The sequence below is a fragment of the Notechis scutatus genome, chromosome 6 (assembly GCF_049901735.1).
Source record: "Notechis scutatus isolate UNSWTSFEM ecotype Mainland chromosome 6, rNotScu1.2, whole genome shotgun sequence".
NCBI classification, from domain to species: Eukaryota; Metazoa; Chordata; class Lepidosauria; order Squamata; family Elapidae; genus Notechis; species Notechis scutatus.
In genome coordinates, this window is record NC_142014.1 from 24,069,266 (window position 1) to 24,082,816 (window position 13,551).

The 13,551-nt window shown below is 42.0% G+C and overlaps 1 protein-coding gene across 1 annotated transcript in view; it reads right to left on the reverse strand.

Annotated features, from left to right (window-relative positions):
* The window catches only part of LOC113419700 (potassium voltage-gated channel subfamily KQT member 1-like), a 236,362-nt gene that overhangs the window by 205,021 nt on the left and 17,790 nt on the right, over positions 1-13,551 (reverse strand). Inside the window, exon 10 of the mRNA XM_087969539.1 lies at positions 10,129-10,243. Within this exon, the coding sequence (XP_087825665.1) occupies positions 10,129-10,243 (115 nt within the window). The remainder of the gene's footprint in view (positions 1-10,128; positions 10,244-13,551) is intronic.

The window sequence follows — 13,551 nt, forward strand, 5'->3', positions numbered from 1 at the left end:
AGCATGGGAGGCAGAGAAGAGATGGGGTTGGCGGGGCCAGTCAGAGGTGGGATTTGCCGGTTCTCCGAACTACTCAAATTTTTCGCTACCGGTTCTCCAGAACTGGTCAGAACCTGCTGAAGACCCACCTGTGGTTCAAAGTTACAATGGCACTGAAAAACGTGGCTTGTGACCAGTGATGCAATTCAACCAGTGTAACAAGCATGTGCACAGCATTTAGAAAAGATAATTTTTAGCTATAAAATACTGACCTTCTGCTTGCAGCTCCGGTGAGTAAAACAGCTGATGCGCGGCAACTTCCTCTGCTGCGTGAATCAGCTGTGCTCCAAAACAAGGAAATAAAGCACAGGGAAAGGGCAGGTGGGCGGGACCCAAATGATCACCGGAACTACCGGTTCACCAGAACTGGTCCAAACTGGTAGAATCCCACCCCTGCTTATGACCGTTTTTCCACAGTTATGACCTCTGCAACATCCCCATGGTCATGTGATCAACATTCAGATGCTTGGCAACGGCTTCGTATTTATGACGGTTGCAGTGTCCCGGGGGTTACACGATCCCCTTTTGTGACCTCCTGACAAGCAAAGTCAACGGGGAAGCCGGTTTCGCTAAGCAACCGTGTTACAAATTTATCAGCCGCAGCGATTCACTTAACAACGGTGGCAAGAAAAGTCATCAAGTGGAGCAATACTCACTTAACCAATGTTTCACTTTCACGGCAGAAACGTTGGGCTCAATTGTGGTCATATGTCGAGGACCTCCTGGATAAGCAAACAGCTGTTATGTGTCGATATTTGCACAGTTGTGCGAGCCAACTGTATTCCTGGTGACACTCTAGGGAGGCCAAAGTTGGGATTTTGAAGAAGTAGGAAAAGAAGAGTGCCGATGCTTTTGAACTTTGGTGTTGCAGAAAACTCCTGAGGCTACTGAAGTCAACCAGGAAAACAATCTGATGGATCGTCAATCAAATCGATCCAGAATTCTCACTCGAGGCACAAATGACTACCAGGCTACTTTGGACCCATATTATGCAAGGAAGCAACTGTCAGGAAAAAATTGTAATGCTGGGAAAGAAGGATGCAAACGAGGGGACAATGACCAGCAGTAAGCTGGGTGGACGTAGTTACAGTGGTAATAAATGTGCAGTTGGAAGAGCTGAAAGACTAATTTATGGACATATTGTCGTGTTGGAGATCAACAGAGCCCTGGTGGTGCAGTGGTTAAAATGCAGTGTTGCAGGTGAACTCTGCCCACAGCCTGGAGTTGGATCCTGATGGAGTTCAAGGTTGATTCAGCCTTCCATCCTTCTGAGATCAGTAAAATGAGGACCCAGAGTGTTGGGGGCGATATCATGAAAATAATGCTTCTATGTTGTAAACTACCCAGAGAGTAAAGCACTAAGGGATGGCATATAAGTCTAAATACTATTGCTGTTGCTAAAAGCCTGAACATAAAAAGTATCTCAGAAATTAAAATAATAGTTTAAATTTTGAACGGCTTATTGTTAAGGTACTGAGATTTAAGAGCTGACCAGTTGTAAAGCTGATGCAGTGTAAAGCTGATGCAATGTAAGGCTGATGCAATATAAGGATGATGAAATGAAGACGAATCAGCATTGGTATTGCCTCTTTAAGACTAAGAGTGGGTCCACAGAAGTTTTACCACTTTAAGAGGTGTCTATATAAGGTGGCCATTAGAGAGTGTATTCTCTCACCTTGTGTCCTATATCCATTGCAAAGTTCTCAGTGCAGAGTTTAAAAGATTGATTACTTGTCAGGTATTTGCCTACCATGCATATTTCTGTATATATCCTGTATATCAATCACTGTTAAATGTCTAAGTCTCTGTGTGCTGTGTTTTGTTCCTGGGTTGTCTTATAATAGTAGTCACGCTGCAAACGCTCTGACACTTGTACATTTATACTTTGACTTATGACCATTCATTTAACTATGTTTCAAAATTATGGCCTTGGAAAAAGTGATTGACAATCTGTCCTCACCCTTATGACCAACGCACCACGCCTCTGGTCACATGATTGCAATTTGGGTGATTGGTAACCACTTGCATTTACAACCAGTTGGAGTCTCCTGTGATCATGTGATCACGATTTCTGACCTTACCAGCCTGTTTTTGACAAGCACTATCAATTGGGGTGGTATATAAGCCTAAATACTAGAGGCTATGGCTACAGTATATGGTTGGTAAGAGTCAATGACAACTCTGAAACAATACGCTTTCAGTTATGCTGGCTCATTTCTCACTTGAACACAGAGATGTGTTGTCTTTTACAACTAGATAATAAATATGACAATCATTTTTTCTTCCATTCATCTAAGCCAAGGGTCCCCAAACATGGCAACTTTAAGACTTGTGGACTTTAACTCCCAGAATTCTCCAGCCAGCTATGCAGCAGGACCCTGTCCCAAAAGATACACTAACTCCAAAGAAGTGTGAGGTCATATTTTCCCCTGTTCATCTCATTTGGCAGATCAGATGAAAGCTCACATTTTTAAGTGCTTTCCCTAGTTCCTGTCCTCACAGAGGTTTATTTCAAGACAACAGAATCATAACTCTTTTGGGAGAAAGGCAATAGTGATATCTTATCTTACAACCTTACTTTTTTCACTAGAATTATCCTCTGAAATTCCATATCTGTTAAAACCAAAGAAAAGAAATAAAAATGTATGTATGAGGTGTTTCCAGGAACCTTTCATTGTGCCTTAATTCTTGCAGTCATGGTTTTCTATGCGGTCTAGACTCAGAGACAGGGATCATAAATTTGGATAGAACCTCTTGACCAATTTCTGTTCTCCAAGATGCATTCACCTCCAATTCTTCCTTCATAGGTATAGGGTTTTTCCCCATGTCCTGGGAGATCTTGATTTTGGAAAAGGAACGTGTCTTCATCCCATCCAGCCTGCAAAACTCCATTTTTTCCTGTTTTCTGCTCAGATAACAGATAATCAGAGTTGGAAGGGACCTTGTAGGTCATCTAGTCCAACCCTCTGCCCAAGCAGGAGACCCTACACCATTTCTGACAAATGGCAGTTCAATCTCTTCTTGAAAGTCTCAAGTGATGAGGCTCCCACAACTTCCGAAGGCAAAGCTGTTCCATTGGTTGATTGTTCTCACGGTCAGAAAGTTTCTCCTTATTTCCAGGTTGAGTCTCTCCTTGTTCAGTTTCCATCCATTATCCCTTGTCTGGCTTTCAGATGCTTTGGAAAATAGCTTGACCCCTTCCTCTCTGTGGCAGCCTCTCAAATATTGGAAGACTGCTATCATGCCTCCCCTGGCCCTTCTCTTCCCTAGACTAGCCAAGCCCAGTTCCTGTAACCCTTCTTCATATGTTTAGTCTCCAGTCCTCTAATCATCCTGGTTGCTCATTTGAACTTTTGCAGCCCAGATACCATTTGAAGTGTTGATGTATCCATTGAGCCATTAGATTTGCGGATGTGACTAGGGAAAATTGAAGAGGGAGCTTAACCCAGTAGTGACAGATGAAGTCTAAATGTAATTGGGCATCCTTTGCACACTTGGATATTTGCCAAATCAGAAGGACTTCAACCTTAGAAGGATCTATTCAGAGACACCAAACAAAGAAATGTAGGTATTCTTCATGTATTGAAGAATCATCCCAAGTTAGTCACATATTTGTTATGAGATCCATCTTAACTGGTCTCAAAATTTCCTCACTGACTAATAGAAAGCACATTTTCTTCAAATATCCAGTTCTTGGTTTGTATCAAATCTTAGGGAAATCTTCTAGATGCGATTGTTTCCATGGCTTGAGATCTGTACAAGTTGCCAAAAATTCACATGCCCCCATCTCAAATTGGGTTTCTCAAGTCCTCCTGAAACTAGCTAGTGAGTGCTGATATAAACTAACACAATTAGACACATTTTTGTCCAGAGGATCTGAAAGAAAATGTTTTTATTCCCCAAAATTTAATCCTCTTGTTTTATCTTCTTTCAAAAAGCTATCCCAAAACATATGCTCCTCCTGAAAAAAGTTTACCTATTTTGTTACTGAGAAATAGCATCAACTTGATTGCACACCCATCCATCCATCCATCAAAACACATATTCAGATACCATGGAATGCAGAAGCTTCTAGGATACTATGTATTAACAGTACATCTAAGCTTTTATTTTGCCAAAAATATGGGGATATGAGTCTAGGTAGGCACTGAACTTCTCTGGAAGCCTGATTAGATCCCTAAAAGATGCAGGCTGGGGTCCAACAGCACAAACTTTGGAAAGAATAAAGAAACAAGAAATAAATATGATGGGAGGCAGAAGGCTAAAACATATGAAGAATGGTTGCAGGAATTGAGTTTGTCTAGCTAGTTTTAAGAAGGACAAAGGATGACAATTTTCCCAATATTTGAACGCCTGCCCCAAAGAAGAGAGGGTCAACTTATTTGCCAAAGGATCTGAGGGCAAAACAAGAAACTATGGATGGAAACTAACCAAGGAGAGAACCAACCTAGAACTTAAGGAGAAATTTCCTTTGCAGTTAGAATAATTAATCATTGGAACCACTTTCCTCCAGAATTTGTGCGTGCTCCATCGATGGAAGCTTTTAAGAAGAGACTGGACAGCCACTTTTCTGGAATGGTATAGGGCAGTGATAACAAACCTTTTTGTTATGGTGTGCCGAAAGCCTGTGCGTGCCAGCACCCACAATACAAACGGCAGCACCCCCGCGCTCACTTACCTGCACGCACCTCCCAGCTAATTTTTCGGCCTGTTTGAGGCCTTTTTCTCCCTCCCAGAGGCTCGAGTGAAGCCTCTGCAGCCTTGGGAGGCCGAAAACGGGCCTTCTGGAAATATCGGAAGTGCCCATTTTCAGTCTCCGGGGCGGCCTCTGGAGCCTGGGGGAGGCTGTTTTCACCCTCCCGGGGGCTCAAGGGAAAGCCTTTGGAGGCCGAAAAACAGGCCCGTTTAGGCACTTCCGGTATTTCCGTTTTTCAGTTTCCCCAGGCTAAAGAGGCTTCCTTCGAGCCTCTGGGAGGCCAAAAACTGCCTCAAATGGGCCGAAAATCAGCTGGGAGGCACACACATGCACAGTGCAGGTAAGTTTGGCTGGGGCTCATGTGCCCACACAAATGGCACTGCGTGCCACCTGTGTCACACGTGCCATAAGTTCGCCATCACGGGTGTAGGGTTTCCTGCTTGTGGTTGGAACTTGGACCTTCCGACTCTGTTATTCTATTCTGTTAAGCTTGTAATTGAACCTGAGGAGGTATATATTCTCAAGGCCTTATTTCCAGTTACCAGAACTGATATTTTGGCCATTATGATTTATATCTTACTAAATAAGCCAGATGACCTTGCCCTTTGTGTAGTTAATACTCAAAGGGTCACAAAAGCGACAGCAAACACGTAAGACAGAAAGCAACAAGAAACAGGACCTTGGATAGCTCCAAGTAAGTCCTCTTCATTTAATTTTTTTTTCTGTTTGGCTAAAAACAGGATGCCGATGATTTATTTATTTGCTGTATTTTATTCTGCTTGAACACACTCTGGATGCAAAGGTACCAAGGTCGACTTTGGGAAAGATTCAAACATAGAGCTATGAATGTGGATTAAACCCCACTTCTCTAATCACAACAACCAGTGAAAGACCAGTGTTGATTTCCAGATGTTTACCATGCATTCTTTAAGATGACTTTTGACCTGAGAGCCCTAAGTGGTTTGTGTCCGATTTGGGGAACTTTAACGGCCCTTTCAAAATGACATGGCTTTTAAAATATGGAGGAGACACTCCCACTTGGCTTCCCTGGCTCATTCTAAGATGGTGGAATACAGAGCCTTGGATATAGGATTTGGGCCCCACTGAATCAGAGATGGATAAATTTCATTTTTAGCTAGATGAACGCTTGAATATTGACTAGCTCAACACTATAACAGGAAGGAGACACAAATAACCCTTGCTGAAATTATAAAGAAGATCTCCAGGCACTTGAAAGCTGCTCATAGAAAACAATAAAGGAATCCAGGGTTTTAACAGAGGCCTAGCTGAATAGCAGTACAGGTAGTCCATGACTTACGACCACAATGGAGCCCCCAAACTTTCTGTTGTTAAGTGAGACATTTGTTCCGTGAATTTGGCCCCATTTTACGATCTTTCTTGCCTCAGTTATAAAGTGAATCACTGCAGTTGTTAAGTTAGTAAGTCGAGAACATGTACATTCTCTTATTTGCAAATAAATAGAAGGCACCAGAAAGCAAGAGAAATCCTATTTGATATAATTTGTTGTGAACATGAGAAGTTCTCTCATCCCTCGGTGAGATGAACAATTGAAATTATCTTCTGCACCTGGTAATAACATCAATGTTCTGCAAGATCATCGGTTGCTCTCTTTCTTCTTTGGAAGAGATTGTGAAGACCAGACTCCTCTCTGGAGCACTAGAAATCTCCAAAGACCGTTCTCATCCTGGACATTCATATTTCGAACTGTTACCATCAGGGAGGCATTATAGGTGTCTTATAATGAGGACTAATAGACCGAGAAACAGTTTCTTTTCCAAGGCATTAATTGTCTTGAATCAAACAGTGCATTTGTGATTTAGTCCTATGTATATAGTGGCATTTTTAAACTATCTAACTTACTATATGTTTTAGATAGATTTTAGACTAGGTTTTTAATTATTATTATTTTAATTATTTTAATTTTTAAATAATCTGTAGTGTGATTGTGATGTGATGTTTGGGGCACTGTGCTGGAGTAGCTTTCAAATTTCATTGTATTTGTAGAATGCAATGACAATAAAGGTATTCTATTCTATTCTATTCTATTCTATTCTATTCTATTCTATTCTATTCTATTCTATTCTATTCTATTCTATTCTATTCTATTCTATCTAGAAACTGAGTGTAAAACATAAATATTTATTTATTGTAGAAGATTATGTCTCCTGTGCACCAAGGAAACCTCCTGATGAAAGAGAAACAGCTACCTGGTACCCAATGAATGCTTTGAAACAGATAACCCCTCGGCGGCATTCAGGATTTCCTCTTATGAATAGACTAGCACAGTGATGGGATTCAAATATTTTTACCATCGGTTTGGTGGGCATGGCTTGGTGGGCACACTTTGCATGCACACACGCGCCAAACGAGCACTTTAGAGGCATTCTAACTCACCTCCTGCAAGCCTGCACGATCCCGATTGCTTCAGCAGCTGCCGCGCAACACACTTCTGTGCCGCGCAAAGCAGCTGTGCTTCAAATCCAGAGGATAAAGGTGAGTGTGGGAGCCCAGGCGGGTGGGTGGGCCCCAACAGTGGAGTAGCGGAGAGAACTGTTTCAGTCTCCGCTGCTCATTGCTGCTACCGGCTCGCCAGAACTGGGCCAAACCGGTAGAATACCACCACTGGACTAGCAGGGTACCTGTGCTTCACTATGAAACTATGTAATGTGGAAAGTTTTGGGGGAGGAAAATAAAGGGGGGGGGAATGTGCCTCTGCCTACCAGCATCCATTGGTATTCATCTGGCTAGCGTCCTGTCAGTGTGTGAGAGAGTTCAGAGCTGTTTGGAAACTGAAACAGTATTTGCTGTGTGAGCAAGGAGACAGCAAGAAGCCTGGGCATGGCTTAGCTCAACTGCAGTTGGAACAGATTTCTTTTCAGGTGGGGAGTGAGAGAGTTGAGGGCTGTTTGGAAATGGAAATAATATCTGTTGTTTGAGCAAGAAGGAGACAGCAAGGAACCTGGGTGTGTCTTAGCTCAACTGCAGTTGGAAGAGATTTCTTTTCAGGTGGGGAGGGGGAGTAGAACTCCTTAGCATCAGAGCATGTTAATAATAATATATGAAATACTAATGCTGTGATAGAAGCCAAGAGGAACATACGTGCCAAATTTCAAGTTTGTAGGCTTTATGGTTCTAGAGATTTTGTGATGATATGTGAGTGGTCTTTCACTTTTATATATATGGATAAATCTTCTGTGATAATCATATATTAATCTGAGATGGTTAAAATCCATATATAAACACATCTGATGCAAACCTAAAGAACAAAGAACATGCAGAGCTCTTTGCCACCCAGACAATTGGTGTGAATTTTCTTTAAGTGTACCAAAGAGTTGAAACAGTATAAAGCAGTGGAGGTTTTTTTTCTTCTTCAAATTTGGCAACTTTAAGAGGTGTGGACTTCAACTCCCAGAATTCCCCAGGCTGGCTGGGGAATTCTGGGAGTTGAAGTCCACACCTCTTAAAGTTGCTGAAATCAAGAAACATTTATAAAAAGACACAAGGGGTGCCCTTAGGAATCCTATGGTCCAGTTGTTCATTGCAGACTTGATTTGCATGGTAAACTAATCACATACATCAAATACATTATAATGTTGAAATGTTTATTAATTATTTGCATCTGCTCTTGTCAAGTACTCCAGATGGAGTGTTTAGTTCTATTAAAACAGCATTAAAACAAAGCGAGTGATTTAACCTAATGTTAAATTTGGTTGCTAGAATAACCTCACTCGCTCATTCTACAATTCTTGGCTCAAAATACACATTTCCTCCTGGCTCATTTGCTGAAAGGTGAACAGCAGGAGGACATGGAAACATTTTATTATGACAGAGCACCCTCTAACGTCCAACAATCAAAACAGAGCAACATCCCTGATGCCTTTTTTCAAATCAACCAATGCAGAAAACACAAAAAACATACTTTATATTATTTTGTACATAAAACAGTTCCTTAAATATCTTAGGGCACAGAAATTTTCCAATCTGTAGGGCTGATTCCTTGAATTACTTTCCCTTCTGCTTACATAAGTGATCCTCCCCAATGCTAAAATATAAATCAAAGACTATTGCCAGTACTTCACATGCTTTGGATATATATGTGTTCCTACAAAACTGGCCCTACAGTCAGTCGAAAATTCTGATCTATAGTTTCATTAACTACCATTTCAGCCCTAAGGATCGTGATTAGAAAAAGAGCACTAGCAATCATTTATTAATCAGATTGTAAACATTGCTAATTATGCTGATTGCCATGATCCAACGGCAGTTAAGGACAAACAGAAGTGCTGAGATTCTATCAAACAATCATCCGCTCTCTTAACCTCATTAATGAATCCCAGCTGAATGACCAAAATGCAGAACAAGTCAGTATACTGAACTGGAGGAAAACTTCAACAAATTTTGAAGCAGGAAATCATGAGTTAAGCCAGGATAAGTTAGTACAATTCTCTGAATTTAGTTCATTTCCAGCCTACTATTCTTTGACTAAATTATCTTTTGTATAAGCTTATACTTAAACTCTTGAGTTTCAAATGTGATTTAGAAGAAAGCATAAAAGCACACAGAATTATTAACACCTCCCATAAAACCTAGGAGGTTGGCCATTGTATTCATTTATTGGAATCTTTCTGGGTGTCACAAAAGAGATTGCCGAGGCCCACTCTGGTCATTTTTGATGTAATTGTCGAGCCTGAGCATTTATGGACCATCAACCAAGAGATGAGATTGAGTGGTGAGGTGATGCGGAGCTCTCGCCTCACAATCGGGAGGCTGTGAGTTCAATCCAAGGTAGAGGCAGATATTTCTCTCTCTGGGCATGTTGAGATAATATCTGCTGAATATAACTGCACATTGGTGACAGGAAAGGCATCCAGCCAGTAAACACTCAGCTCCCTCTACCCTGCAAGGGATTATGGGGTCATTAAAAGATGATGATGAACCAAAAGTTAAGATTGACTCAGAGACTTTAGCTTTCTGACCAACATGGCAACTATTTAATAAGCGAGCAATGATTTATTCTTCCTGTGCAAGCAAACTAGTGAAGGCATCTATGTATGACATTCCAAATATGTTCCCCCTTGCAAAGGTTTGCCCGCCCAAGGCATCTACTCGCTACTCACAAGCAACATAGACCCCCAAGATTTGCCATCGAGCTTTGCATTCAGACAGATAAAAACATCCACAGAGACCGATTAAACCAAGGCTCTTCAAACTTGGCAAGTTTAAGACTTGTGGACTTCCACTCCCAGAATCCCTGAGCTAACCTGACTGGAGGAGGAATTCTGGGAGTTGAAGTCCACAAGTCTTAAAGCTCTCAAGTTTGAGGACCACTGGATTAAACCACCCTAAGAAGAAAATATAACAATTGGACTTACTGTGAGACATCTGTTACAGCAGGCAGAAGAATCTCTTCAGTTGTCAGGTCCACATCTTCAATGAAGCTGCTGGCTCTCGACATCCCACCACCGTTGCCTTCCAAATGTTTCTTGACTAAGTTTAGAAGGTGAAAATGGGAAATGGAACGTACATTAATCTAGCCGGGGAGGCCAAATTCCTCAGCCTGTCCTTTTCTATTGTACATAAATAAGCTACTTATATGCAGGGGTGGGCTTCAAAAATTTTAGCGAAGGATTCTCTGCCCGGTTGCTGGGTGGGTGTGGCCATGGTGGGCGTGGCCTAGTCGGCCTCCTGCACTATGGTGGGGGGGGCATTTTTGCTCTCCCCAGACTCCGGAGGCTTTCCTTGAGCCTCCGGGAGGGTCAAAATGCCCCCCCGGGCTCCGGAGGCTCTCTGGAAGCCGGAAACAGGCCCATTTCTGGCCTTCCCGAACTTGCATTCAAAATGGGCCACGTGGGGACAGTGGAACAGTTTGGCCTCCAGAAGTTGTGGATGCTCCATCACTGGAGCTCTTTAAGAAGAGACTGGACAGTCATTTGTCTGAAAATGATATGGGGTCTCCTGCTTGAGCAGGGGGCTGGACTAGAAGACCTCTAAGGTCCTTTCCAGCTTCCAGGTTGTGAAGCAGTGGGCATGTAAAGAAGTCCTGGCATCATACAAGCAAGACTGTCCAGCTTGACGGCCGTCCCAATTATTCCTATCATTGCAACATTTGTAAAGCAAAACAATTCTTCCTAGTTTTCATCAAATGTTTCTCAACAGTCTCCACAACAAGTTAATATTCTATTGCCTTAAAGTATTGAATACAAAGGAAAGAAAAAAGTGTATATTCTATCAATGGATAAATATCTATTTTTATTAAGCTAAGGTCTGCATCACTGAGATATATATGCTTGTTTAAAACGACTTGCATATTCACAGTGGTTTTTTTTTTTTTTCAACCTACCTGTTTGCTTGAACATCCATGTAAGACCTAATGGAGGAAGAAGGATGCAATGTGTTCAAAAAGAGCCCCTCATAGTTCTTAGCTCTTTCTAAAGTGATCCTAGGTGAGAAGATTATCCCATTGTTTTAAAAACAACCTCAACTATGACAGGGTGAGCAATCTGTGTGAGAACTTTCAAAGTGTCCTTCGCTTGGGGGGGAAAAAATAAAGCTTTCATCAGAAAAATTCAAGATTTTCACACTTTTTGTAGTAGGTAGGTCTTCTCTCTCTCTCTCTCTCTCTCTCTCTCTGTGTGTGTGTGTGTGTGTGTGTGTGTGTGTTCTATTTTGTAGATTCTGCCACAACCAGTGTATCGGAGATGAGTCACATTCTCCAATTCCTCTATCTACTTTCTGTCTTGATTAATACAAAAGGAATGCACGTCACTTTGCTACCTTCTTTGGTAAATGTAAATTATACATGATCTAAGCCTGGAAGACTTTTCAAGGAATGGTCTCAAGTCACATTCAGAATTAGTCAAATGTCAGAAACAGCTGCAGAACGAGCGGTACCCTCCCTTCCCCAGCCACTTCTCTTCCAGAACAACCCAGACCTGGTTAACTATTATAATTTTGTAGGATGCCTGATGGTGATCATCCAGAGAAGCAAATGTCCTTCTATTGGAAGAGAAGATGCTCAACTGACCAGCTTAAACTGGAAACAGTAGATGAAAGAGATGCATTTGTCTGGGCATGATAGAGACTCAATGGAAGAGTGAAGGAATTGCAACAACACATGGACAAGAACTACTGCTGTTCTCTTTTTTCCCACCATTTGCGTACCTGAGACTTCAAAAGTTGATCCCATGCAGACAGACAAACAAATTTTTAATAGCTGTCCAACAACCCTTTTCTGGGCAAAATATGCTTACGCTGTGGAGAACTTGGACATTTTGTCCAGGGAAAGAATCCTGCTTTTGAAGCATCAACTTTATGTCCTCTATCAAAGAAGGGAACATTTTGCAAAGAGTTGTCTTTAATGTCCTAAATCTGAGTTGTCGAGAAATGAAGGTTCAGTGTTAGAGGCAACAGGAGACATGTGGCTTTACCCATTGATATTTAGTTGTTCCTTTGGTCCTGTAAACCCAGCTTTGCCATGAAGTACAACTGAAGACCTTGGGTACAGTAGATATGGTGCCGTGGCAATATCACTGATACTTTCACCTCACACAAAAAGGGATCAGCTTAGATTCCCTACATAAACACAATCGAACTAAGTCTAACTCTTGTTGAGTTCTGTTGACCCTTCTAACTCTAAACACCTGCTGACCATAAGTTGAGAAGATTCTTATGTTTATGCTATATCAATAAGTCACTTTAATTGAGCCTTTACGTGTGGACCTCACCTTTCACACCTGACTGGTAAAGCCACACTTGGGTTAATGTGTTCAATTCTGGTCACCATGATACAAAAAAAAATGCTGAGGTCTTAGAAAAAGTGCAGAGAAGACAACGATAAGAAATCTGGAGGCTAAGCCATACAATGAACATCTAAGGGGACTAGGTATGTTTAGCCTAGCAAAGAGAAGGCTTAGAGGTGACATGGTAGACATCTTCTAACACTTGAAGGGCTGTCACAGAAAAGAGGGGTTGGTTTATTTTCCAAAGCACCTGAGGGCAGGACAAGAAGCAATGGATGGAAAGTAGACACAGGGAGAACCAGACTGGAACTAAGGAAAAATGCCCTGATGATGAGAACAATTAGTCAATGAAAAAGCTTGCCTCCCAAAGTTGTGGTGCACCGTCGCTGGAGGTTTTCAAGAAAACATTGGACAACAATTTGTGCAGTGGTGGGATTCAATTTTTTTTTACTACCAGTTCTGTGGGCATGGCTTGGTGGGAGTGGCAGGGGAAGGATACTGTAAAATCCCCATTGTCTCCCCACCCCACTAACCTGCTTTCAAGCTCCTTTCTCCTGTGCAGGGCAACCAAAGAAGACCCAGATGATCAGCTGGGACTCAATGGGAGGCAGAGAAGAGATGGGGGCAGGGCCAGTCAGAGGCGGTATTTGCTGGTTCTCTGAACTACTCAAAATTTCCCCTGCTGGTTCTCCAGAACTGGTCACAACCTGCTGAATTCCACCTCTGCTGGGGTGGAATAAGAACTCCTGTCTTGCACAGGAGGTTGGACTAAAGGACCTCTGAACACCCTTCCATCCCTATGATCCTATGACTATCACAGCCACCATGTACAGTACAATAGATAGAAGTCTAACAGTGCACATCCAGAAACAACAATAGCAATAACAATAGCACTTACTGTTTCACGGTGCTTTACAACCTTATCTAAGCATTTTACAATGTCAGCCTATTGCCCCCAACAATCTGGGTCCTCATTTTACTGACCTTGGAAGGATGGAAGGCTGAGTCAACCTTGAGCCTGGTGGGATTTGAACTGCCCAAATTGGAGGCAGCTGG